Below are 25,081 nucleotides of genomic sequence, written 5' to 3'. Positions count from 1 at the left end.
ATCCTAGATCTGTTTGTGAAAACATGATAATGACTGTAGCAGTTGCCAAGACATCACACACACATATGGGACCAAGACTTGACGAAGAGAAACAACAACAGCACTGCAATGTAAAGTCAACATGTCGACGGCTCTCTTACTCGTCTGAGATATCAATGTTGATTTGGTCCTTGTCTGCAGCGGTGGTCCCTGTGCGGTGGAGTTTGGTGATGATCTCAATAAGATGCTCACTGCTTAGCAGGAAGTCACCTTTGGCAGCTGAAGCAGAGCCCTATGGGTTAAACACACAGAGAAGAGGGTTAGTAATTTAAAAGTCAATATGCCTACCCAATCTTTCCATGATTAGAACCTTACTGTTACATTAAAAGTTAAAAAACAGAACTTTACTATTACAACTAGATACATGGCAGGCAAAACTGGTTGATATGACATCATTAGAATCAGTTTGCAACCAGTTGATATGCAGCAAGCAAAGCAGGTTCATTTCAACCAGTTTTGCCAGCTGGTTAGTTAGCTAGATGGATGTCCATGTGTAAGTGCATCACAGTGCAGATGGTGTAACGCTCCCTGCCTCCATCACCTCTTTGAGCTTGAGGGCGAAGAAGCCGTCACTCTGAGTGCTGACCGACACGCTGGTGAGGTCTGGCAGCGGCACGCTGGCCTTCACCTGGCCTGTCTTCTGGTCAGCTAAGACAAAGTTGCTTTTGGTCAGCAAGAAGAGCCTTGGTGACCCCTGTAACAACGAGAGGCTAGGTTTAAAACCCTAAGAACTTGGTTACACTTTATTTTACGTTACAGAAATGATTAATTATTTACGTAATCCTGGCTTCCACACATGCAAGCCATTTTAAAAAGTCTAATACATCCATATAATATAGCCTACACCATCACAATAAATCCATTATTTATTTTAGGTCTAAAGAAGCATGATTTGAAGAAAATGTCTATTTCAGTAGAAAATAATAGCATACTCTGAGTTGTCCTTATGTTAGGTCCTGATGTGGCTATGCCAAATGGCTGTGGGCTACATTAGATCATTTAGTAGACAAGATTTACTTATAATTCCTTGGCATTATTTTATAGTATGAAGAATACAATTGAACAAAGCTGAATAAAATATAAATATTTCCTCCAAATGATTTGAGGGACTCCGCACTATTCTGTTTTGAGCGGTTAAAGAAATAGGTACTCCTTATGCTTAATTTAGAGTTATTGATGTAACTTTAGTTGTTCTACAAACGTCGGGCTATATGTTTTGATTTTCAATACATTGCAAGGCTGCATCCAGGCTGTATCACAACCGGCCGTGATTAGAAGTCCCATAGGGCGGTGCACAATTGGCCCAGAGTCGTCCGGGTTTGGCCGGTGTAGGCCGTCACTGTAAATAAGAATTTGTTCTTAACTGACTTGCCTAGTAAAATAAAGGTTAATGATGATTTGAAAAAAAGTTGCTTGGAAAGGCATGAGCGCTGCTTTGTTTTTTTACGCAGGCTGTACACACACCAATAGTCTCTCATTCACAATTTGACAAGCACTTGATAATGCTTCGAATTTCCCACCCCCCAAAAAATCCATGCCTTTCGCGGCCCGGAGTGCTGCGTTGCCCTTCTCTCTGAGTGTGCTGCGCAATCGAAGCGCCGCCCACTCACATGGCTCTCCGTCAGGTGATCAGTCTTTCACACAGGCTACAAGTGAAGACAGACATGCAACTGCGCATGCCCTTGTATAATTCCGAGGCGCATATTGAAGACATTAGAAGAACTGTCCACATTTACTTTTTGTCAGCCAACAAGATGAGTAGGCCTAACGAACAACAAAAGCACTAGCCTATATCAATCTACATCCGCCATAGTAAAAAAGTTGACCTATTCCATTTTGTGCCAGAAAGAAATATTCCAAACATAGTCTGCGACAGTTGTGGGATGAAATCGATCCCAAATGAATACAACCACTAGCATCAAAAAAACATTTTTATGCAACATGGCTGACGCAACAGATCAGAACGTTCAGCTTAAAATGTTGGTCAACTATTAGGCTATTTCTTCACATTATAAGCGCAGCAATGCGCACATGGTACTAGGCTATAAGCGTAAATGTTCCATTAGCTGGAAAACACCATTATCAAAAGTGACCACAAATGCAATTATGTATGTAATGCTTTTACAGTGGGGGAAAAAAGTATTTGATCCCCTGCAGATTTTGTACGTTTGCCCACTTACAAAGAAATGATCAGTCTATAATTTTAATAGAAGGTTTATTTGAACAGTGAGACACAGAATAACAAAAAAATCCTGAAAAACGCATGTCAGAAATGTTATAAAATGATTTACATTTTAATGAGGGAAATACGTATTTGACCCCTCTGCAAAACATGACTTAGTACTTGGTGGCAAAACCCTTGTTGGCAATCAGAGGTCAGACATTTCTTGTAGTTGGTCACCAGGTTTGCACACATCTCAGGAGGGATTTTGTCCCACTCCTCTTTGCAGAGCTTCTCCAAGTCATTAAGGTTTCGAGGCTGAGGTTTGGCAACTCGAACCTTCAGCTCCCTCCACAGATTTTCTATGGGATTAAGGTCTGGAGACCGGCTAGGCCACTCCAGGACCTTAATGTGCTTCTTCTTGAGCCACTCCTTTGTTGCCTTGGCCGTGTGTTTTGGGTCATTGTCATGCTGGAATACCCATCCACGACCCATTTTCAATGCCCTGGCTGAGGGAAGGAGGTTCTCACCCAAGATTTGACGGTACATGGCCCCGTCCATCGTCCCTTTGATGCGGTGAAGTTGTCCTGTCCCCTTAGCAGAAAAACACCCCCAAAGCATAATGTTTCCACCTCCATGTTTGACGGTGCAGATGGTGTTCTTGGGGTTATAGGCAGCATTCCTCCTCCTCCAAACACGGCGAGTTGAGTTGATGCCAAAGAGCTCCATTTTGGTCTCATCTGACCACAACACTTTCACCCAGTTGTCCTCTGAATCATTCAGATGTTCATTGGCAAACTTCAGACGGGCATGTATATGTGCTTTCTTGAGCAGGGGGACCTTGCGGGCGCTGCAGGATTTCAGTCCTTCATGGCGTAGTGTGTTACCAATTGTTTTCTTGGTGACTATGGTCCCAGCTGCCTTGAGATCATTGACAAGATCCTCCCGTGTAGTTCTGGGCTGATTCCTCACCGTTCTCATGATCATTGCAACTCCACGAGGTGAGATCTTTCATGGAGCCCCAGGCCGAGGGATATTGAAAGTTCTTGTGTGTTTCTTCCATTTGCGAATAATCGCACCAACTTTTGTCACCTTCTCACCAAGCTGCTTGGCGATGGTCTTGTAGTCCATTCCAGCCTTGTGTAGGTCTACGATCTTGTCCCTGACATCCTTGGAGAGCTCTTTGGTCTTGGCCATGGTGGAGAGTTTGGAATCTGATTGATTGATTGCTTCTGTGGACAGGTGTCTTTTTTACAGGTAACAAGCTGCGGTTGCGAGCACTCCCTTTAAGAGTGTGCTCCTAACCTCAGCTCGTTATCTGTATAAAAGACACCTGGGAGCCAGAAATCTTTCTGATTGAGAAGGGGTCAAATACTTATTTCCCTCATTAAAATGCAAATCAATTTATAACATTTCTGACATGTGTTTTTCTGGATATTTTTGTTGTTATTCTGTCTCTCACTGTTCAAATAAACCTACCATTAAAATTATAGACTGATAATTTCTTTGTCAGTGGGCAAACGTGCAAAATCAGCAGGGGATCAAACACTTTTTCCCCCCCACTGTATTATAAAAGGTGCATTTTTATGGTGAAATTGACCTTCCCCAAAGTTGAAACTCATGCGCTGCTTATATATGTCGGTTAGACCCTTTGTAAAGTGGACAAATGTCTTTAAATTTTAAGATGTTTTTTTGGCCACTTTAGTTAAACATTAGTAAAACATTCGCCTATGGGGCTAGGCTACATGAGGTGTGCGACTATGATTTGAAAAAGTAAAAAAACAAGGCATAGTTACTTATGCTGGGCATCATTCACAAGTGACAATATATAATTCACAAGTGATAAGCTAATATTGTCACCCATCAGACTATTCTTGATTTAATCTGGTCTTTACATATACTAAATAATATATGTGACATTTGTTTTAATTTAGAAATGGACCATTATCATGCACTTGTATTGAAACAGGGGCAGCAGGAAAAAAATACATACTCTATGCACTTAGATAGCGAATGGAGGACACTTTTCCCAGTGGTTCATTTTCATGCCAGCCAGGTACGCAATACTCCTGTTGTAAATATAAGCAATGTGCTTAAAATTAGGAATGTTTAGAAAAATATAGTAGGCATAGCCTATAGAAAGCTGATGGGATCCTCGTATTTTTCTTAAAAGCCATCACTTGGTTTTCTCCCGCAATTGCATAGCCTATAGAAAATGTTGTGCAACATATGATTAGATTTTCGAATACATTTGCATTGATGTCAGAGTGATTATAGGGACAATAGAGTGCCGAGTACCAGGTAGTTAGCAAGTTTGGTGGGCTACTAATGACCAGCATCAGAGCTTGGAGAAGCCTAGTTACCGTGACTAAACGGTCATGTGAAATTTGACTGCCTTCATGACAGCCGGTGTGGCGGTAATACGGTTACCGCAACAGCCCTAGTCACATACACACTTTTGCAGAGGTTATCGCAGCTGCAGCGAAATGCTTATGTCTCTAGCTCCAACAACGCAGAAATATCAATACATACATAATCCAAAAAAGTACCGGAGCACCAAGTCTAGGACCAAAAGGCTCCTTAATACCTCTACCCCCAAGCCATAAGACTGCTGAACAATTAATAAAATGACCACCGGACAATTACATTGACCCCCTCCTCCATTTGTTTTGTACACCGCTGCTACTCGCTGTTTATTATCTATGAATAGTCACTTCACCCCTACCTACGTGTACAAATTACCTCTAACCTGTACCCCCATACATGCCGGTATCCCCTGTATATAGCCTCGTTATTGTTACGTTATTGTTATGTTATTGTGTTAATTTTTATTATTTTTTACTTTAGTCTAATAGGTAAATATTTTCTTAACTCTTCTTGAACTGCACTGTTGGTTAAGGGCTTGTAAGTAAGCATTTCACGGTAATGTCTACACTTGTATTCAGCGCATGTGACAAATAAAGTTTGATTTGATTAGATTTACAAAAGAACAAGAAAATAAGCCCTTACACTCGTGGGAATTGGCCTATATGCATAGGTCTAAATTGAAATGTTTGTTACTGAAGAAATATGGAAAGCATATGCATAACCATGGTAGAAATTAAATGGGAACAGTTAAGAGATGGGAAAATATTTAAAAGTGACAACAGTTCATCTGTCAAGACTGAATCCTAACATGACACTGCTGATTTTATGTTCATTTTACATTTACTGTACTCAATGCACTTGTTGATAATGAACTCTGAAAATACATTCAGTAACATAAGAATATTCTTGAAAAATTTGGGGTAGGTGCAACATAAGACAACAATGACAATGGTTTAAGTGCGAGAACTAACTGGTGTTTCCAAGAGGCCACACAACTCTACAAAGTGTGCACAGTTCCAAAGTAATTTCAATGCACTTGTATGACTCAAAGAAGAGTCTTCAACTATAAGGTGCTTTTTTTGAACTCTCCTAGCTGTGCTGTTGCAGAACTAGAGCAAGCACACTTGTAGTTGCTTTCTATTTGTCACGCACTGCATTCAAGTTCAGAACGGCTGTCAGTCGAAACCCATACAGAGCTGTGAAGTAGAAACCCAGAGCTCTGACACGCATCTTACTGCACAGTCACTGCATTCCAATTTATGCACTTACCAGTTTCCAAATCTGTCATTTTCAACCCGTATATGGGTATGAGTGTAAGGGCTACAACACAACAGAATGAGCAATATCAGAACGAGCAATGAGTCCAGAATATAAATATACACTCAGTGGCCAGTTTATTATGTACACCCATCTATTAATGGGTCGGACCCCACTTTGCCTCCAGAACAGCCAGAATTCCTTGGGGCATGGATTCTACATGGTGTGGCGTTCAAACGTTACTCAATTGGTATCAAGGGAGCTAGTGTGTGCCAGGAAAACAATCCCCACACTATTACGCCACCAGCCTGTACCATTGACACCAGGCAGGATGGAGCCATGGACTCATGCTGTTTACGCCAAATCCTGATTCTGCCATCAGCATGACGCAACAGGAACTGGGATTTGTTGGACCAGGTGATGTTTTTCTACTCCTCAATTGTCCAGTGTTGGAGATCGTGTGCCCACTGGAGACGCTTCTTTTTAGCTGATAGGAGTAGAACCCGGTGTGGTCGTCTGCTACAATAGCCCATCCTTGACATGTACTGATGAGTTATGAGTTCCGAGATGCCGTTCTGCGCCGTTATTTGACTGTTACCTTACATGATTCTTGCCATTCGCCCTAAACCTCTCATTAATGAGCTGTTTTCGCCCACAGGACGGCCGCTGACTGAACTTTTTTTAGTTTGTCGCACCATTCTCTGTAAACCCTAGACACTGTCGTGCGTGAAGCCAAGGATGCCAGCAGTTTCGGAGATACTGGAATTGACGCGCCTGGCACCGACGATCATACCACGCTCAAAGTCACTTAGGTCACTCATTTTGCGAACGTTCAATCAAACAGTAATTTAATGCCTCGATGTCTGTCTGCCTGCTTTATATAGCAAGCCATGGCCACATGACTCACTGTCTGTAGGAGCAAACCATTTTCATTAACGGGGTGGGGTACCTAATAAACTGGCCACTGAGTGTAGTGTGTATATGAATATTGTGTATAGACGGTATTTGAATAGCAAATGTACTGTTTGTACAGCAGTAGTCATGGCTAGAATACAGTATATACACATGCAGTGCCCTCGGAAAGCATTCATACCCCTTGACTTATTCTACATTGTATTACAGCTGTAATTCAAAATAGATTAAACAGATTTTTTTCTCTCACCCATCTACACACAATACCTCATATTAATGACAATGTGAAAACATGTTTTTAGAAATGTTTGCACATTTTAAAAATAAAATACAGAAAAATCTAATTTACATACAAGTTAATACTTTGTAGAAGCCCCTTTGACAGCGGTTAAAACTCTGAGTCTTACTGAGCAAGTTTCTAAGAGCTTTCCACACCTGGATTGTGCAACATTTGCCCATTATACTTTTAAATTCTTCAAGCTCTGTCAAATTGGTTGTTGATCCTTGCTAGACAACCATTTTCAGGTCTTGCCATAGATTTTCAAGTAGATTTAAGTCAAAACTGTAACTCGGCCAATCAGAAACATTCACTGATGGTAAGCAACTCCAGTGTAGATTTGGCCTTGTGTTTAAGGTTATTGTCCTGCTGAAAGGGGACTTAATTTCCTAGTGGCTGGTGGAAAGCAGATAACCAGGTTTGACTCTGGGATTTTGAGTGTGCTTAGCTCCATTCACTTTAATTTAAATCTCGAAAAACTCCCCAGTCCTTAACGATTACAAGCATACCCATAACATGATGCAGCCACCACCATACTTGAAAATATAGAGAGCGGTACTCAGTAATGTGTTGTTTTGGATTTGCCCCAAACATAACACTTCATATTGCCACATGTAAACTCAGCAAAAAAAGAAACGTCCTCTCACTGCGTTTATTTTCAGCGAACTTAACATGTGGAAATATTTGTATGAACATAACAAGATTCAACAACTGATACATAAACTGAACAAGTTCCACAGACATGTGACTAACAGAAATGGAATAATGTGTCCCTGAACAAAGGGGGGGGGGGGTCAAAAGTAAGTCAGTATCTGGTGTGGCCACCAGCTGCATTAAGCACTGCAGTGCATCTCCTCCTCATGGACTGCACCAGGTTTGCCAGTTCTTGCTGTGAGATGTTACCCCACTCTTCCACCAAGGCACCTGCAAGTTCCTGGACATTTCTGGGGGGAATGGCCCTAGCCCTCACCCTCCGATCCAACAGGTCCCAGACGTGCTCAATGGGATTGAGATCCGGGCTCTTCACTGGCCTTGGCAGAACACTGACATTCCTGTCTTGCAGGAAATCGCGCACAGAACGAGCAGTATGGCTGGTGGCATTGTCATGCTGGTGGGTGATGTAAGGAAGGGTACCACATGAGGATGTCTTCCCTGTAACGGACAGCGTTGAGATTGCCTGCAATGACAACAAGCTCAGCCCGATGATGCTGTGACACCGCCCCAGACCATGACGGACCCTCCACCTCCAAATCGATCCCTCTCCAGAGTACAGGCCTTGGTGTAATGCTCATTCCTTCAACGATAAACACGAATCCGACCATCACCCCTGGTGAGACAAAACCACGACTCGTCAGTGAAGAGCACTTTTTGCCAATCCTGTTTGGTCCAGCAACGGTGGGTTTGTGCTCATGGGCGACGTTGTTGCCGGTGATGTCTGGTGAGGATCTGCCTTACAACAGGCCTATAAGCCCTCAGTCCAGCCTCTCTCAGCCTATTGCTGACAGCCTGAGCACTGATGGAGAGATTGTGCGTTTCTGGTGTAACTCGGGCAGTTGTTGTTGCCATCCTGTACCTGTCCCGCAGGTGTGATGTTCAGATGTACCGATCCTGTGCAGAAGTTGTTACACGTGGTCTGCCACTGCAAGGACGATCAGCTGTCTGTCCTGTCGCCCTGTAGCGCTGTCTTAGGCGTCTCAGTACGGACATGGCAATTTATTGCCCTGGCCACATCCGCAGTGCAGCATGCCTAAGACATGTTCACTCAGATGAGCAGGGACCTTGGGCATCTTTCTTTTGGTGTTTTTCAGAATCAGTAGAAAGGCCTCTTTAGTGTCCTAAGTTTCCATAACTGTGACCTTAATTGCCTACCGTCTGTAAGCTGTTAGTGTCTTAACGACCGTTCCACAGGTGCATGTTCATTAATTGTTTATGGTTCATTGAACAAGAATGGGAAACTGTGTTTAAACCCTTTACAATGAGGATCTGTGAAGTAATTTGGATTTTTACAAATTATCTTTGAAAGACAGGGTCCTGAAAAAGGGACGTTTCTCTTTTTGCTGAGTTTATTTGCAGTATTACTTTAGTTTATTGCAAACAGGATGCTTGTTTTAGAATATTTTTATTCTGTACAGGCTTCCTTATTTTCACTCTGCTAGTATTGTGGAGTAACTTCAATGTTGTTAGCCATCCTCTGTTTTCTCCTATCACAGCCATTTAACTCTGTAACTGTTTTAAAGTCATCATTGGCCTCATGGTGAAATCCCTGAGCGGTTTCCTTCCTCTCCGGCAACAGAGTTAGGAAGGACGCCTGTATGTTTGTTGCGACTGGGGGTATTGATACACCATCCAAAACTGTAATTAATAACTCAAAAGGATAGTCAATTATTATTATTTTTAACCATCTACCAATAGGTGCCCTTCTTTGTGAGGCACTGGAAAACCTCCCTGGTCTTTGTGGTTGAATCTGTGGTTGAAATGCACTGCTTGACTGAGGGACTTTACAGGTAAAATGTATGTGTGGATTACAGAAATTAGGTAGTCATTCAAAAATCATGCAACTTATGTGACCTGTTAAGCACATTTTTACCCCTGAACTTATTCAGGCTTGCCCTAAAAAAGGGGTTGAATACTTATTGACGCAAGAGATTACAGCTTTTCAATTCTAATTTAAAACAAAAACATAATTCCACTGACATAATGAAGTGTTGTGTGTAGGCCAGTGACAAAAAATACAAATTTAGTCTATTTTAAATTCAGACTAACACAACAAAATGTGGAAAAAGTCAAGTAGTGCGAATACTTTCTGAAGGCTCTGTATAAAGTGGGTAAAACAGTATGTATACATTTAGGGAAAGGGGGATACCTAGTCAGTTGTCCAACTGAATGTATTCAACTGATTATTAAAGTGACCAGTGTTCAATGACTATGCACATAGGGCGACAGTATTGAACTTGTCAATCTGATTTTGCAGAGGTAAGGTACTTCGAGAAAGGTACGTGCCTTGCCGTTGGCCCGGTTTATCTTGTTCACCACGTCAGCCAGTAGCACCTTCTCCTCCACAGCACTGTTCAGCTTCTGGTACTTAGGGTTCTTATGGATCTCTAGATAGTCTCCTTTGAAAGGCTGGCTCACACTGAAACAATAATAATGCATGCATTTTATATAGCACTTTCCATGGACCGAAGGACGGAAGAGAGGAACCCGCAACAATGCATAGATTATACTCAGAGGATTTATTTTCCCAGATTCACTGCTTGAAACATTAACTTTACATCAAACATTATGTAATGTATTAATAAAAAATGACGATATGATATACCTGCTGGGGTACAGAGCCTTTTTGTCCTTGAAGATCTCACTGGCCTCCAGTTTCTCCTCATACACAGCCTTCTTCTCCTCTGTGAACTGGCCCCGGTGCTTCTTGCACTGATCATTCAAAATACACATAAATCACTGGGAAGTTTGTTATATTGATGTCCCCCGTACTGTAAACTATAAAGCGAGGTTATACATCCGTACAACCAGTTTACAACCAGGTCGTAATCTGGTTATAATGGCATCATATTGACCAGATTTGCACGCTGGGTAGTGTCATATACTACTTGACTCTTATAATAACCTGTAGGATCTGTGATGACCACTTGAAAGAACTGCCAAAGATAATAACTAACTGACCCTCCAGAGGTGGAAGATCCTCCTGAGCTCAGTGTGAGCTCCCTCCAAGAAGCTGTAAGGCTGGGCCGACCAGGTGTTGTCTATGGGTGACAAGGAGGGCACGGTAGTCTTCAGACCCAGGAAGTACTTCTGCATCTGAAGGGAGACCGGCATATATTCAATACCTCCCATTCAGACTTGGATTACTGTTAAAATTCAGGAACATATAGAACCGGTTTCCCGGGCAAAGATTAAGCATCGTCCGGGAAATATGTTCAATGGATATTCTCCATTTAAATAGCTTTTTAATGCAGGACTAGGCTTAATCTGTCTCTGGGAAACCGTCCTCTTAGTGATTCAAACAAACACTGTCCATCAGTGCTTAAAATGGATATACAGCTCCTTCATGCTAGCCTGGTCCCAGATCTAATTGTGTCGTCTTACCGACTCGGACCAGCTTACATTCACGCTCCCACTTACAATTCTCTGGATGATAAAGCAGTAGATCTTCTTGCCAGCGTTGGCCCTAAAGAACTTCCTGTACTCCCGGCGAACCTATAACCAAGGAGACAACTGATCATCACCATAGTGATCTGATTTGAGGCATGACATCACAACAACACTGATTGACATGACACTAGAACAGGGCTCTCCAACACTATTCCTGGGGAGATGTCCGCCTGTAGGTTTTCACTCCAACCCCAGTTTTAATTAATCAATGAATCTTATCAAGGGTTGTAGAACAAATCTACAGTAAGGAAGCTCTCCACGAACAGGGTTGGAGAACCCTGCACTAGAACAACAGGCAGATGTGGTTAGTTAAACAATGAACCCAACATACAAAGTCATAAAATATTATATGTAAACTGTTGAGAACTCAACTCTAATCATAATGGGATTTTCTCCCAAATGGTTTTGCTGAAAATAAGATGTTACATAATACATTGATGAGGTAAATTTAAATCACACTGATTGGAGTCAGTTAATCATTAACAGGTTCTAAGAGCTGCTCTGTGATGTGCACATTGTGCAGTCAATTAATGAGAGGATTGGGGTCACTCAGACAACAATAATACTAGTGAAAAGGATGAGATAATGGAGTAGATACAGCATCAGACAAAGAGGAAGAAGGAGAAGAAGGAGCGGCTGGGCAGGGCAAAGAGGGAGCGGCTGGGCAGGGCAAAGAGGGAGCGGCTGGGCAGGGCAAAGAGGGGCTGGAGGGAGTGCCTGGAGGGTAGGATGGAGTGCCTGGAGGGTAGGAGGGAGTGCCTGGAGGGTAGGAGGGAGTGCCTGGAGGGAGTGGCTGGAGGGTAGGAGGGAGTGGCTGGAGGGTAGGAGGCAGTGGCTGGAGGGTAGGAGGCAGTGGCTGGAGGGTAGGAGGCAGTGGCTGGAGGGTAGGAGGCAGTGGCTGGAGGGTAGGAGGCAGTGGCTGGAGGGTAGGAGGCAGTGGCTGGAGGGTAGGAGGCAGTGGCTGGAGGGTAGGAGGGAGTGGCTGGAGGGTAGGAGGGAGTGGCTGGGCAGAGGGCAGGTATACCTGGAGTCCCCGCCAGTAGGCCCAAATGACAGCGACGGCGTGCTTACGCCTGGCCTCCTCCTTCAGGCACCTTAGCTCCCTGCGTGCCTGTCAGGAACAAGGAAGGACAGAGGGAAGAAAATAGTTAAAATATGGGAATAATAAGAGACTGATATGGAGGAGGAGATACTGCCCTGTGTGAGGACACACATCACACAAGAGCCCGGTCTAGTCAACAAGAGCCTGAAGATAATTTAACCCACTATGGGAAGAATGCAATTATCATGAAATAGACTACAGTATTATTAAATGTCTACGTATTGTACATCTATATTGACAATAACTTTTTTGATTGAAACAGATGGCTGTGTTGGGCATGAGCAAAGTACAAAGTTCAAAAGTCAGTCAGCAGGTTTCTCCAAGTTTCCATAAACTGCACTCTGGAAAAAAAAATGAATCACTGCAAGCCTCAAGGAATCAGCAAGCAAAGAGTCGCAGCATGCAGCATGCCTCAGGGAGGAATAGAAACACCACACCCCCAAACATCCTGACCTTTGATAACAAAGGAGGAGAAATCAATGCCAGGACAGCTGAGTGTGTTGGTGGTTTGGGGTCGGGCAGGCACTGTGCGAGTGTGTTTGTGTGATGCTGCCCCCCCCCCCCCACCAATTTGAGTCTGGATCAGCTATAATCCACCAGGCTGCATAGCAAAGAGGCTTAAGTGACTGTATCTTTACCCCACCCCTCCCCCATCCACCCCTAGTGCCCAGGCCTGTCCATTATCTACCAGAGCCAAGGGTCACCAGAACTCCAGCCATCTATTTCTAGATGTTTTCCATTAAACCATTCAAGGTTAGCTAACAGCACCTAGTTGGGCTGAGAGAGACAGAATGGGGGCTTAGGGGTCTTGTTCCATTCCAGTAGGTTAGGTGACTTTCCCCCCCATTTCAATTCTGTTTTGGCATGCGATGGGACATTGGATGAGGGGTTTGTATGGCACCTTTTCATGCAATATAGATAGGATGGGTGGTGGTAATGGGGAGGATAGCTAGAGACCTTTTGGGGTCTGCTCAGACCAATGTTTAACTAATGCAGGGGTCTGGCATCGGTCTGGGTTTATTTGATGGAGAAATGGGGAAATGGCAGGTGTGCGGCGAGATATGGATGGATATTGTCGACGACAGGCTGCTTCCCAAATACCTTGTTCCCCTGCCAGCCAGCCCAAATGACAGACACAGCGTGCTTTTCTCGCACCTCCTTCTTTCGACACCGCAGTTCTCGCCGAGCCTTGGGAAGTGGTGGGGTTTATGGTTTGTGTTTTGGAAAGAATATACCCGTTGGGATGGGTGTTGGTAGCAATAAGAAGCAGACAGAAATGTGTAGCCTACCCCGCAATGAAGTAGCAGAAAGATTAAGGCAATGGAGGATAACATTAACTACTTTTTGGAGCTTATGACTGAGTGATAGGACTTAGCACCATTAGTACAAAAGTCCAGGTTTCCCTGATGTAGACAGAAGTTAATTGTATCTATTATCAATTATATTGATTCAACTTTGTGACTATTGTGTATGGCTATTTGATACCACATTAGAACTTGGCATGGTCTGTTTTAGTAGAACAGCTCACATAAATCACTGGCGCCACTGATTCAGTGGAAGTACTGTGGGCTTTTCCCAGGCTAAGAGACTAGATCCACCAATTAGATGGGCCAATTAGTCACGACTGTAACAGATCGGCCAATTAGTCGGTCATGTAACAGACTACAGTAGGCTTGATAAATGTGTCAATAAAAGGCATTTGATGATTATCTAGTCAGTTTGTGCGTTAAGCCTTTAGATAAGATGTTGCTGAGATACAAAATAGTGTCAGAGGTCTTCCAAAGATAGCAGTACTGTGTCATCAGTTGACTGCATCCCGTGGTTAAAGGCCCATCAAATATGACATGTTGTGCATGGACAGTTTTAAAGGATTATATGTGGCCTCTAAAGCAAAGAATATCATGCTAAGTTGATAAAGTGCTAATGGTTGCATAGGTGCTATGTTGATAAGGGCTTAGGTTATGAAGGGTGGCTCTCTATTGTGATATTTAGCAGATAGAATACAGTCCATTCTCAGCATGGTCTATTCTCAGAATGCATCAAAGTGAACACATGATACCCATTTTGATTATCTAATGCAGCCTACTGTACATCAAGTCTCACATAGTAACAGATTACAGCGGAATGCAATGAAACTTCAAGAAAACAACAGACCAAGACAATGGTGGGTTGTAGCACTTTCTGTTGTTCCTAAGGGAAGGAGGGCTCCATTGCAGTAAACTAACACACAGAGGTTTATAGTTTAAAGTAGAGGTCGTCCGATTAATTAGGGCCGATTTCAAGTTTTGATAACAAATCGGTAATCAGCCTTTTTGGATGCCGATTACATTGCAATCCATGAGGAAACTGTGTGGCAGGCTGACCACCTGTTACGCGAGTGCAGTGTCAAAAGGACCTTGTGGCTGAAATGAGCCAAGGTAAGTTGCTTGCTAGCATTAAACTTACCTCATAAAAAACGTTAACTACACATCGTTTTTGATATTACTAGGTTAACTTGCTTGTCCTGCGTTGCATATAATCAATGCGGTGCCTGTTATTTTATCATCGAATCACAGCCTACCTCAACTTTGCCAAAGGGGTGATAATTTAACAAAAGCGCATTCGCAAAAAAAGCACATTCGTTGCACAAATGTACCTAACCACAAACATCAATGCCTTTCTTAAAATCAATACACAAGTATATTTTTTTAAACCTGCATATTTAGTTATAATAAATGCATGACAGCAGGAAATATTAACTAGGGAAATTGGGTCACTTCTCTTGCGTTCAGTGAAAGCAGAGTCAGGGTATATGCAACAGTTTGAGCCGCCTGGCTTGTTGCGAACTGTGTTTCTTCCTAACAAAGACCATAATTAATTTGCCAGAATTTTACATAATTATGACATAACATTGAATATTGTGCAATGTAACAGAAATATTTAGACTTAGGGTTGCCACCCATTTGACAAAATACGGAATGCTTCCGTATTTCACTGAAAGAATAAACATTTTGTTTTTGAAATGATAGTTTCCGGATTTGACCATATTAAAGACCAAAGGGTTGTATTTCTGTGTGTTTATTATAATTAAGTCTATGATTTGATATTTGATAGAGCAGTCTGACTGAGCGGTGGTAGGCAGCAGCAGGCTCGTAAGCATTCATTCAAACAGCCCTTTACAGCGTTTGCCAGCAGCTCTTAGCAATGCCTGAAGCACAGCGCTGTTTATGACTTCAAGCCTATCAACTCCCGAGATTAGGCTGGCAATACTAAAGTGCCTATAAGAACATCCAATAGTCAAAGGTATATGAAATACAAATGGTACAGAGAGAAATAGTTGACACGTCATTGTTCCTATAATAACTACAACCTAAAACTTCTTAACTGGGAATAATGAAGAACTGAGAATTTTGAACCACCAGCTTTCATATGTTCTCATGTTCTGAGCAAGGAACTTAAACGTTAGCTTTTTTACATGGCACATATTGCCCTTTTACTTTTTTCTCCAACAGTTTTTGCATTATTTAAACAAAATTGAACATCTTTCATTATTTATTTGAGACTAAATAGATTTTATTTATGTATTAAGTTAAAATAAAAGGGTTCATTGTTCATTCAGTATTGTTGTAATTGTCATTATTACAAATATATATAAAAATCGTCCGATTAATTTGTATCGTTTTTTTCTGGTCCACCAATAATCGGTATTGGCGTTGAAAAATCATAAAATCGGTCGACCTCTAGTTTAAAGGGGTAAAAATATGTTACTGGGTAACCCTTTCAACAACCCCCAAAATGACACCTATTAAAGGGAAAATAAAACATGAGTTACAAACAATGGTAGACGAGGGCTGACATTAGTGGACCATGGGACAACAGAGGGATGAGGAGGAGCAATTTAATTGGTCAGTTTCAAGGGGAGGGGCGGGAAATGGGGGATGTTTGACAGCTGGGATGTCAAAACACGATGGCAGCAGGCTTAAATACCTTGGTCCCCTGCCAGTATGCCCATATGACAAACACGGCACGCTTATTCCGTGCCTCCGTCTTTAGGCGCCGCAGCTCCATCCGGGCCTGGGGGTGGGCAGGAGGGTGGAAGGATGGAGGGAGCAGGGAGGGAAGAGAGTGAGATGAGGAAAGAATTAGAGAGAGGGGGAAAGAGTGAAAAAGAGATAAAAAGCAGCGGTCGTAAGATCAGCCAGCAGAAGACGACTAGAGGGGAAAAGGCTGTGGAATTGCTCTAGTTTAGCTTTAAGTATAGCTGGGAGACCTGAGCAGAGCCATGTCTTAAAATACTGTATTTCCCTACCTGGCTGTGTCACAGACAAACCTTGTAAAAGCAAAAAGTCAGTGGATGCCCATAATCAGTAATCCATCAACTTTCTTCCCAATATCTTCATTCTCCACGTCTTTACATTGTCTAATTATTATGTTGCCATTAGGTAGTGTTTGAGCCAGTACCTGAGTCCCGTGCCAGTATGCTGCAATGGTGGTCACTGCCTCCTTGCATCTCTTCTCGTATTTCAGCTGTCGCAAGATCTTGCGGGCCTGGAGAAAAACAATTTGTTTAAAAACATACCTTTACTGCAGTGTTATCAAAGAAAAATATGTGTTCTTATAGTGTTTGACTGGCATGCTGACATAGACATACCTTCCACCCTCTGGTGAAGGACTGCATCACTAGTGTAGCGCTCTTGATCTTCTCATATTTCTTTTGTTGCTGAAACAGGACAAAGCAAAAAACACTGAGCTCAATAGACAAGTAAATTCGAACTACAGAGATCTGAAATCTCTAGCTAGCATATACAGATGTGGGAACTTAATTTGACCGCCCTGTTTCATGAAATTTCCTGAACAGTAGGAAATGTAAACTTGTAGTGTATTCGAGTTTTAAAGGCTTGAAACAGACTTGATTTGCCCTAAGTAGAAATGTATCAACTCACACAAAAATGTCCATTAATTATAATCCATACAATAATTCACATTTCCTGTTACTGCAGGATTATTGTCCTGCTGTGAGAAACTGGTTAAATTAAGAACCTACACCTGTACAACAGCTCCAGAAATGAATAGGAGAGGAATCATGATTCTCTCCCTGCCTTTCCCCTCCTGATTCTGAGAATCATCCAAACTAGAATTTCTGGAAAACCTGTGGACTTTGGGAAAGTTTCCAGAATTTTGGAACCCTACTTTTGAGACTGAATAAAGGCTGGTATGAAGTTGTGTGTGCCAGCATGTCCATAGTTGAGACAAGCTAACTCACTGCATATCTGCGGTACCAGGCTGCTACCACCACCTGGCTTTTCTTCAGCAGTAGGAAGTGAGTACGGCACTTCCACCCCCGGTAGATCTTCTGGATCAGGGTGGCCAGGTCCTCCAGACACGCCCTTCTCCTCTCCTCCAGGGTGAACAGCTGGGGACACAGGAAGAGGGTGGGCATCAAGAGGATGATAGGAACATCAACATGTACTATGATACTAGGGACGCCAGCATAGTCTGTATAATTTAGGAATGAGCAGACATGTTTAATGAGACAGGATGCCATTTTGGAACAATATTGTGTGGTTTTGGAAGCAGCACAAGATCTTGAGATTGATAAGGGGCTTCTATATGTGCCCAAACATATCCTCCACCTCAAAGACAGATCTAGGGGATGAGTGACCTAGACTAGACCCCACCCTACCACCAGCCTGACTGAACCTTCACTGTACAGCTGAGAGATGGAGATACCTAGCTAATCTGGTAAGAAGGTACAGCAGATCAAGGATAAGGACAAACCCCTTTGAGATCAGGCTTTGTTTAGGCTGGCTCCTGGACTGACTAAAGAGTATGTTGTTCCACCCACCACTGCAGTTTCTAAAAGCCCATGATGCTATGGAGACTAGGCCTAAATGTTCCTTTTCCCCCCACATGCTCCTATCTGAGCCGCTGTATAATGGATAAGTGAAGCCATGTGTTCTCAGCATGTTCCATAATGTTGGTTAAGCGTCGTAATTAGTAGAGAGGGGCACGACTTCCTGCTTCTAGAAGCTTTTTAACACAGGTCAAACATGAGAGCATCAGCCAACTGGATTCTGGCATTAGTCTAACTGTATATGAATACATCCGTCTCCTCACATTTATGATCTATGGCTACATCTTCTGTACTAATAAAACTGGACAAATGCCAGTTACAGAGCATGCTGCTCTTTCCAACGTTAAGGGTTACCGCCAAGCATGTGACTTATGTTATAAAAAAATCTAAAATAAATGTAAAAAAATCCCGTAGTACCATTAATACTATCAAACACAGTAACAGGGTCAAGATCAACTGGGTGTGCCTCAGCAATATCATGTTATATCATGTCATGCTACCGTTCTGGGGTTCCTGATGAAGATTTTGGAGCGTCCGTAGGCAAACTCCTCAGCTGGAACAGAACAGTCTGTCAGCAGCACCTCCACTCCATCCCTACAAGGAGACAGAGGTACAACTCTTAACTATGTTACGACCCTTCTCTTAACTAGTTAGACATGTGACATGTACATGATTAAAGGTACAACATGGGGATAGTTCAGATGAGCGGAAAGGACAAAAGATAGGGGATTAAAGGGAGAGACAGACCGAGGGAGAGACCGAGGGAGAGGAAGAGACAGAGGGTAGATGCATAGGATAAGGCATAGAGAACACAGGCGGCAAGAATGCCATTCTAAGACGATAACAGTCCATATCTGAAGTAACATGTGGGAGGAAAACATGTTGTAACCTCATGAACCACTTACACACCATATAAGGAGTATAGTAAGCACACAAACTAGACACCAAATATGCTGTCGTGTATAATCCACATCAGATAGGAATCGATGCAATACATTTTAGGGATAGGTATTTGAAATTATTTCACTATTCGAATGATATGGGCTCCCAAGTGATTAGGGCTCACGAGTGGCGCAGTGGTCTAAGGCACTGCATCTCAGTGCAAGAGGTGTCACTATAGTACCTGGTTCGAATCCAGGCTGTATCACATCTGGCCGTGATTGGGAGTCCCATAGGGTGGCGCACAATTGGCCCAGCGTCGTCCGGGTTTGGCCGGAGTAGGCCGTCATTGTAAATAAGAATGTTCTTAACTGACTTGCCTAGTTAAATAAAGGTTAAATAAAGTAAAAAAAGATATCCGGATAGTAACAAAAGAAATACAAAATGTTTTGCTATTGACTCTCGACCGATCAGAATGATGCAAATGCATATCGCAGGGCCGGACATGCTACCTTTCTCCAGTAGTTTGGCTAAAATCAAAAGCGATTGAAAAGGCTGATTTTCGCCATGATAGAACTGATTCTGAAAAGGGTTTCTGATGAGTGTTTTGCATTGATCTGTGCCATCTATTGTGGAAATGCTATTTTAAGTAAATACCGTTGTCAGGGCAGTCTGCAGGGCTGAATGAGTAGCGGTAGCTCAATACACCATTATAAAAACTACATTCAAAAGTTTGTTTTATTAAATTAATCATTTAAATGTCACGGTATATCCTTGTAGGTAAAAATGTCACAAGGATAATTTAATTTAGACAAAACTTTTTCATTGTTAAAATAGGCCTCAAATTTTTTCCCCCCGCAAATAATTGTACGCTCAGGTAATCGAATACTAAAGTGTGTTCGATTAACCGTGCCCATCCCTAATACGTTTACAGTGAATGCAACATGACTTAGAGTGAAATTGGCACACAGCAGAGATATGGGGCAACAGCCTCAACATGCCCTGGACAAAGTAAAGGAAATTACTGAGCTGTTAGATGATCTGATAGTCACCCCAGCGCAACCAGATCTAGCCAACCCAAAACGGCTTGTTGACATATCATGGTGGGATATGAACGGGCAATTCATCCATGGATGACTATACTGCTGTTGCTACATTGTTATCCAGTTAGAACACTGCTAAACATGGGAAAGGAAACTGTAAAAGCCCTTTGTGAAAACTGCTGATGTAAAAAAGGCTTTATAAATACATTAGATTGATTTGATTGAGGAAGAGGTAGATCTTTTTACTCTATGATCATCACATGGTAAATAAAATATTCCCAACAGGCTGATAATAACTAGAGTAGTTCTGTAAAGGCAGAGCTGAGGTTCTACCTGGCGGGTCCTCTCCAGTGAGGCCAGGTCTGCTTGCAGAGCATCTTGTATCGCTCCAGACAGGGCTCGTAGGGCTGGCGGAATGCGTAGCCTGCCCTCCTCACACGCACATTCTCCATCAGACCCAGGTAACGCACCTGGTGACACACCAGTGAGTCGGTGAAGATGTGGGCCGCCTTCTTATCGTTGGGCTTGATGCACCTGAGGAGAACAGACAGACGGTCAGACTCTATGGCATGGACATGCAATGGTAGGCAGTGGACCTGATCAGAGTTAACACAGATCTCAGAATACTGCCCCAAGGATCTTATAGAGTTAGTTGATTTCTTTCTGATCACAATACTGTTCCTTTTGAATACATGATCCTCAGAGCGAACGGTAATTTACCTGATGTAGGTGGGGTTCTAGGTTTACTGTACCTGATGTAGTTGGGGTTCTTGGTCTGCAGGTTCTTCATGAGTCCCCCTACAGAGGCCTTGAACTGGAAGCCTGCGGTGGGGGGTCTCTTCAGGTTGACCTTAGCAGGGTTTCCCTCAGGAAACAGCTGTCTCATCAGGCTGTGGGTGGCCTTGTACATGGCCTGAGACAGGTCTCTGTACAGCAGGTCATTGTTCTTGTCTACAAAGCCCTCCACGCGGTACAGCACCTAGACCACAAGACAATTATGAAAACACCAAGACAGTGATGAAAATACTCAGACATGAAGCACAGAAAAATATCTGTTATTGCCCCATGAAAAGAACGACAACCCAGAGGGAGGAGGAGTAGTAGTACTTTACTGTCAATCCTAAACTCATCCTGAGGAAATACTTGACATGGATTGAATCCGATTAATACAAATACAACACTGTTTGTCGGGGATGTTGACCAAATGGGGATTATAAGTCTATTTACCCAGAGTGTCTTTAAAGCAGGATATATTCTGGGCTATTCTGGTCCATCATGTGTCAAGGAAAACCTCTGCATTACTGATATTCTTTTACAATCACTGCATGTGATGCACTCCAGGTAATGCTCTTAACCCAATCTGCACGCTCCTCTCCACTCTGCTCGTGTGACTATAATCAGTATTGATCCTATCTTTTCTCCTCACCAGTGATTACCAGAGTGTCATATCTAGGTTATACATGTCTATGATTCAGTTTAATTCAGGTCCCAGCAGTGATGGGGTTAATTTATCCATTTAAATTCAGTCAAGTCAGGAAATAAACCTAAAATTGGACTTGGAAATTTCAATTTACTTCCTGAATTGAAATGGAATTGACCCCAACCCTGGGTCCCACACAGTCTCCCAGTATAGGTACAGTGTGTTTCTCCTCCCTACTTTCCCAGCGTAGTGTTGGATGCGGAAGCAGCTGTGAGGCAAGCTGTGGTCTGTCAGGAACTTGGAGTTTTTGCTGAGGCGACTCTCAAAGTGCTGGTGCTCAGCACAGATGGTGTTGAGCTTGTCTAGGAAGGTGTCATCAGTCACTGTGCCTGGCCTGAGACATTCCTCATCCAACATGGCCAGGATACCATTCTGGTTCTGCAACAGAGAAGGAGAGGAGAGAGTGGATTATAACACATTCCTATTAACATATTATTCTGAGAATACATTCTTCAAAATAAATTCTAAATGTACGATACAGTATTATAATTGCTCTAAACAGAGTCAACTGTGATTACAGCCCAAAGTTAACCCATATTTGAGGTAATCTTGTCTGGTCATTAGCGATAAACCATGTGTATACCATGGAAAATTGTTTCAAGGTAATTATTCATGATTGTGAAATTGCTTTGTTTTGCTTTACAAGAATCAGATGACATTGGGGAGACCACCTTACATTCTCAATGAGGTCACAAATAACGGCGTTGTTGAAATACTCAATGTTGGTCCATTCAATGCCCTGTCAAACAGAGAACAAGAGGTTACAAACAGGTTTCTCTTTTTCCCCACTAACTTTCACTTATGTCTTGGGCTTTCCAACAAAGCATTGTTCTGTAGTGTAATCCTGACCTCACCTAGACTTACTTATACAGACCTGAGTGGCTTAAGAGATAAAGCCACTGACTTTCAAAACTCTCAGACAGGCAGCTAACCAATGGGCTATAGAATACCACAGTATGAGTCATAATACCCATATAACCTAGCGGTCAAACAGGGAAAATGCTTCCAATCGTTTATCCACCATTCATTTTTCCCATAGGGGATTTTAGAAAACCTTAAAATAAGGGCTGTGTTCTGTGTAGGCTTACCCTAGCGTGATGTTCTGATAACTGTGTAAATCTCTCTAGGACAAGATTACTTTTATCAATATATTTGCTTGTATTTACCCCCCCCCCCCCCCCCCCCAAATGAAATGCTAATTAGCTGCTAATGTGGCTATCATAAAGAATTACAAATTCCATGATTCTGGACGAGACGGACAAATCAAGGCAAAGGTAAGAATCTCTGGATTAACTACATATTGTTAAATAAAAGTAGTAATTAATTTGTTACATTTCTTTAAGTGGACAATTCTGTGAACTGTCTCGTGTAAGTTTTAAATTGACACAATACCTGTTAGCAAAGGTATCAGCTAGAGATGACATGCAGGAGCTTGCAGGGATTTGTAGTCTTGCATGTGTAATGGTAGAAAAATGAATGGAACCATTTCCCTGTTTGACCGTTAGGTTTTAGGGGTATTATGACACCTCAACTCTGGGGCTCTATTTAGTCAACAACTTACAGAACAGAGAATCAAAATGCATCATACCGGCTGTATTTCTATAATGTGAAAGTTTTATATACACTACCGTAAAAAAGAAAACTCTTCTTTCAAAAACAAGGACACTTCTAAGTGACCCCAAACTTTTGTACATTAAAATAACAAATTGATCAGAAATACAGTGCAGACATTGTTAATGTTGTAAATGACTATTGTAGCTGGAATATCTACATAGGTGTACAGAGGCCCATTATCAGCAACCAAATAGTACCCGCAAAACACCAGTCTCAACGTGAACAGTGAAGAAGCAACTCCGGGATGCTGGCCTTCTAGGCAGAGTTCCTCTGTCCAGTGTCTGTGTTCTTTTGCCCATCTTAATCTTTTATTTTTATTGGCCAGTCTGAGATATGGCTTTTTCTTTGCAACTCTGCCTAGAAGGCCAACATCCCGGAGTTGCCTCTTCACTGTTGACGTTGAGACTGGTGGTTTGCGGGTACTATTTAATGAAGCTGCCAGTTGAGGACTTGTGAGGCGTCTGTTTCTCAAACTAGACACTAATGTACTTGTCCTCTTGCTCAGTTGTACACCGGGGCCTCCCACTCCTTTTCGGTTAGAGCCAGTTTGCGCTGTTCTGTGAATGGAGTAGTACAAAGCGTTGTACGAGATCTTCAGTTTCTTGGCAATTTCTCACACTTTATTTCTCAGAACAAGAATAGACTGATGAGTTTCAGAAGAAAGTTACTTGTTTCTGGCCAATTTGAGCCTGTAATCGACCCCACTAATGCTGATGCTCCAGATACTCAACTAGTCTAAAGATGTCCAGTTTTATTGCTTCTTTAATCAGAACAGCAGTTTTCAGCTGTGCTAACATAATTGCAAAAGGGTTTTCTAATGATCAATTAGCCTTTTAAAATGATAAACTTGGATTAGCTAAAACAATGTGGCGCTGGAACACAGGAGTGATGGTTGCTGATAATGGGCCTCTGTACGCCTATGTAGATATTCCAGGAATATCAGGAAAACCAGGACATTTCTAAGTGAACCCAAACTTTTGAACGGTAGTGTATATATAGAAAACTTGATTGCTGACAAGCAAAACATTTTGGGACTATATCAACAATGAATTACTGAAACAAATACCAAAAGATAGCTTTGGGTGGAATTTTCTTTTAAGCAGTTCACTATGTCTGATAGTATCTAAAACATTTGTCTGGCCTGACTGACCAAAGCCATTCAGTCAGATCTGCTGTTGCTGGTTTAATGGGTTGACACAGCTGTAGCTTGGGGTTTAAACAGTAAGAGTCCTTAAAATATATTTTCTATTCAATGTATATACATTTATATACACTTCAATAAGAGCAAAAGACTCAAGAGCACAGCATGTTTCTGAAAGAGCGTGCCTGTTTGGACAACATTAACAGTGGTGCCCAATCACAGGGCTTGGGTTGGGCTTTGGAGTGCTATGACATGTCAGGGCTGGTAACTGGTGGTTCTGGCTGACTTGGTCTGTGTGACAGACAGGGAAACCAGGTTTGGGGGCGGGGCTGGGTTAGCCATGTGGGGATGCGGATTCTGCATCCTGCATCCGGATTCTGCATCCCTCCCGTCTCCCACAGTGTGGTATTTTCCCATGCACTGATGTGGAGCGAGGCCAGGCAATGGAATATCATGGAGGGGAGGTCAAGGGAGCAGCACTCACATACTTAGAGCTCTGAAAGCAAACAGAGGCCTGAGCCCCAGGGGAAGAAGTCTGTTTACCCCTGCTGGAGTGAAGGATCACTTCAGTCCCCAAACCCACAGAGGAGAGGAAGAGAGATATGGAAAGAGTGGTGAAGAAAGCAGGAGAGAAGGTTGAGGGAGAGAGAGGACTATAACGATAAATGAGGTGGACAATAGAACATGGAGGAAGTGCAATGAGGTACAGAGGCAGAGAGAAAAATGAAAGACAAAATGGATGGGAAAGAAAAGAGTGAAAGAGCAAGAGGTACATGAAGTGAACGGGAGCAACTGGACAAAACAGAGTGATA

At 42.6% G+C, this 25,081-nt stretch overlaps 1 protein-coding gene across 3 annotated transcripts in view; it reads right to left on the bottom strand.

Annotated features, from left to right (window-relative positions):
• LOC106582299 (unconventional myosin-Ib) overlaps positions 1–25,081 on the bottom strand; it is a 171,804-nt gene that overhangs the window by 2,823 nt on the left and 143,900 nt on the right. Inside the window, exons 15-31 of one of the 3 annotated variants that reach the window (XM_014165238.3) lie at positions 22,191–22,253; positions 21,692–21,892; positions 20,787–21,013; positions 20,368–20,568; positions 18,613–18,706; positions 17,522–17,671; positions 16,910–16,978; positions 16,720–16,806; positions 16,246–16,332; positions 13,381–13,467; positions 12,202–12,288; positions 11,148–11,222; positions 10,689–10,823; positions 10,333–10,439; positions 10,014–10,146; positions 581–733; positions 141–271 (exon numbers count right to left, since the gene is read on the bottom strand). In XM_014165238.3, the coding sequence (XP_014020713.1) occupies positions 141–271; positions 581–733; positions 10,014–10,146; positions 10,333–10,439; positions 10,689–10,823; positions 11,148–11,222; positions 12,202–12,288; positions 13,381–13,467; positions 16,246–16,332; positions 16,720–16,806; positions 16,910–16,978; positions 17,522–17,671; positions 18,613–18,706; positions 20,368–20,568; positions 20,787–21,013; positions 21,692–21,892; positions 22,191–22,253 (2,087 nt within the window). The remainder of the gene's footprint in view (positions 1–140; positions 272–580; positions 734–10,013; positions 10,147–10,332; positions 10,440–10,688; positions 10,824–11,147; positions 11,223–12,201; positions 12,289–13,380; positions 13,468–16,245; positions 16,333–16,719; positions 16,807–16,909; positions 16,979–17,521; positions 17,672–18,612; positions 18,707–20,367; positions 20,569–20,786; positions 21,014–21,691; positions 21,893–22,190; positions 22,254–25,081) is intronic. The other 2 variants (XM_082967165.1, XM_014165241.3) reach the window with 2 other exon arrangements.

The sequence above is a fragment of the Salmo salar genome, chromosome 21 (genome assembly GCF_965601325.2).
Source record: "Salmo salar chromosome 21, fSalSal1, whole genome shotgun sequence".
Lineage (NCBI taxonomy): Eukaryota > Metazoa > Chordata > Actinopteri > Salmoniformes > Salmonidae > Salmo > Salmo salar.
The sequence above is the reverse complement of the archived record's forward strand: the minus strand, read 5'-3'. Positions and strand labels throughout refer to the sequence as shown.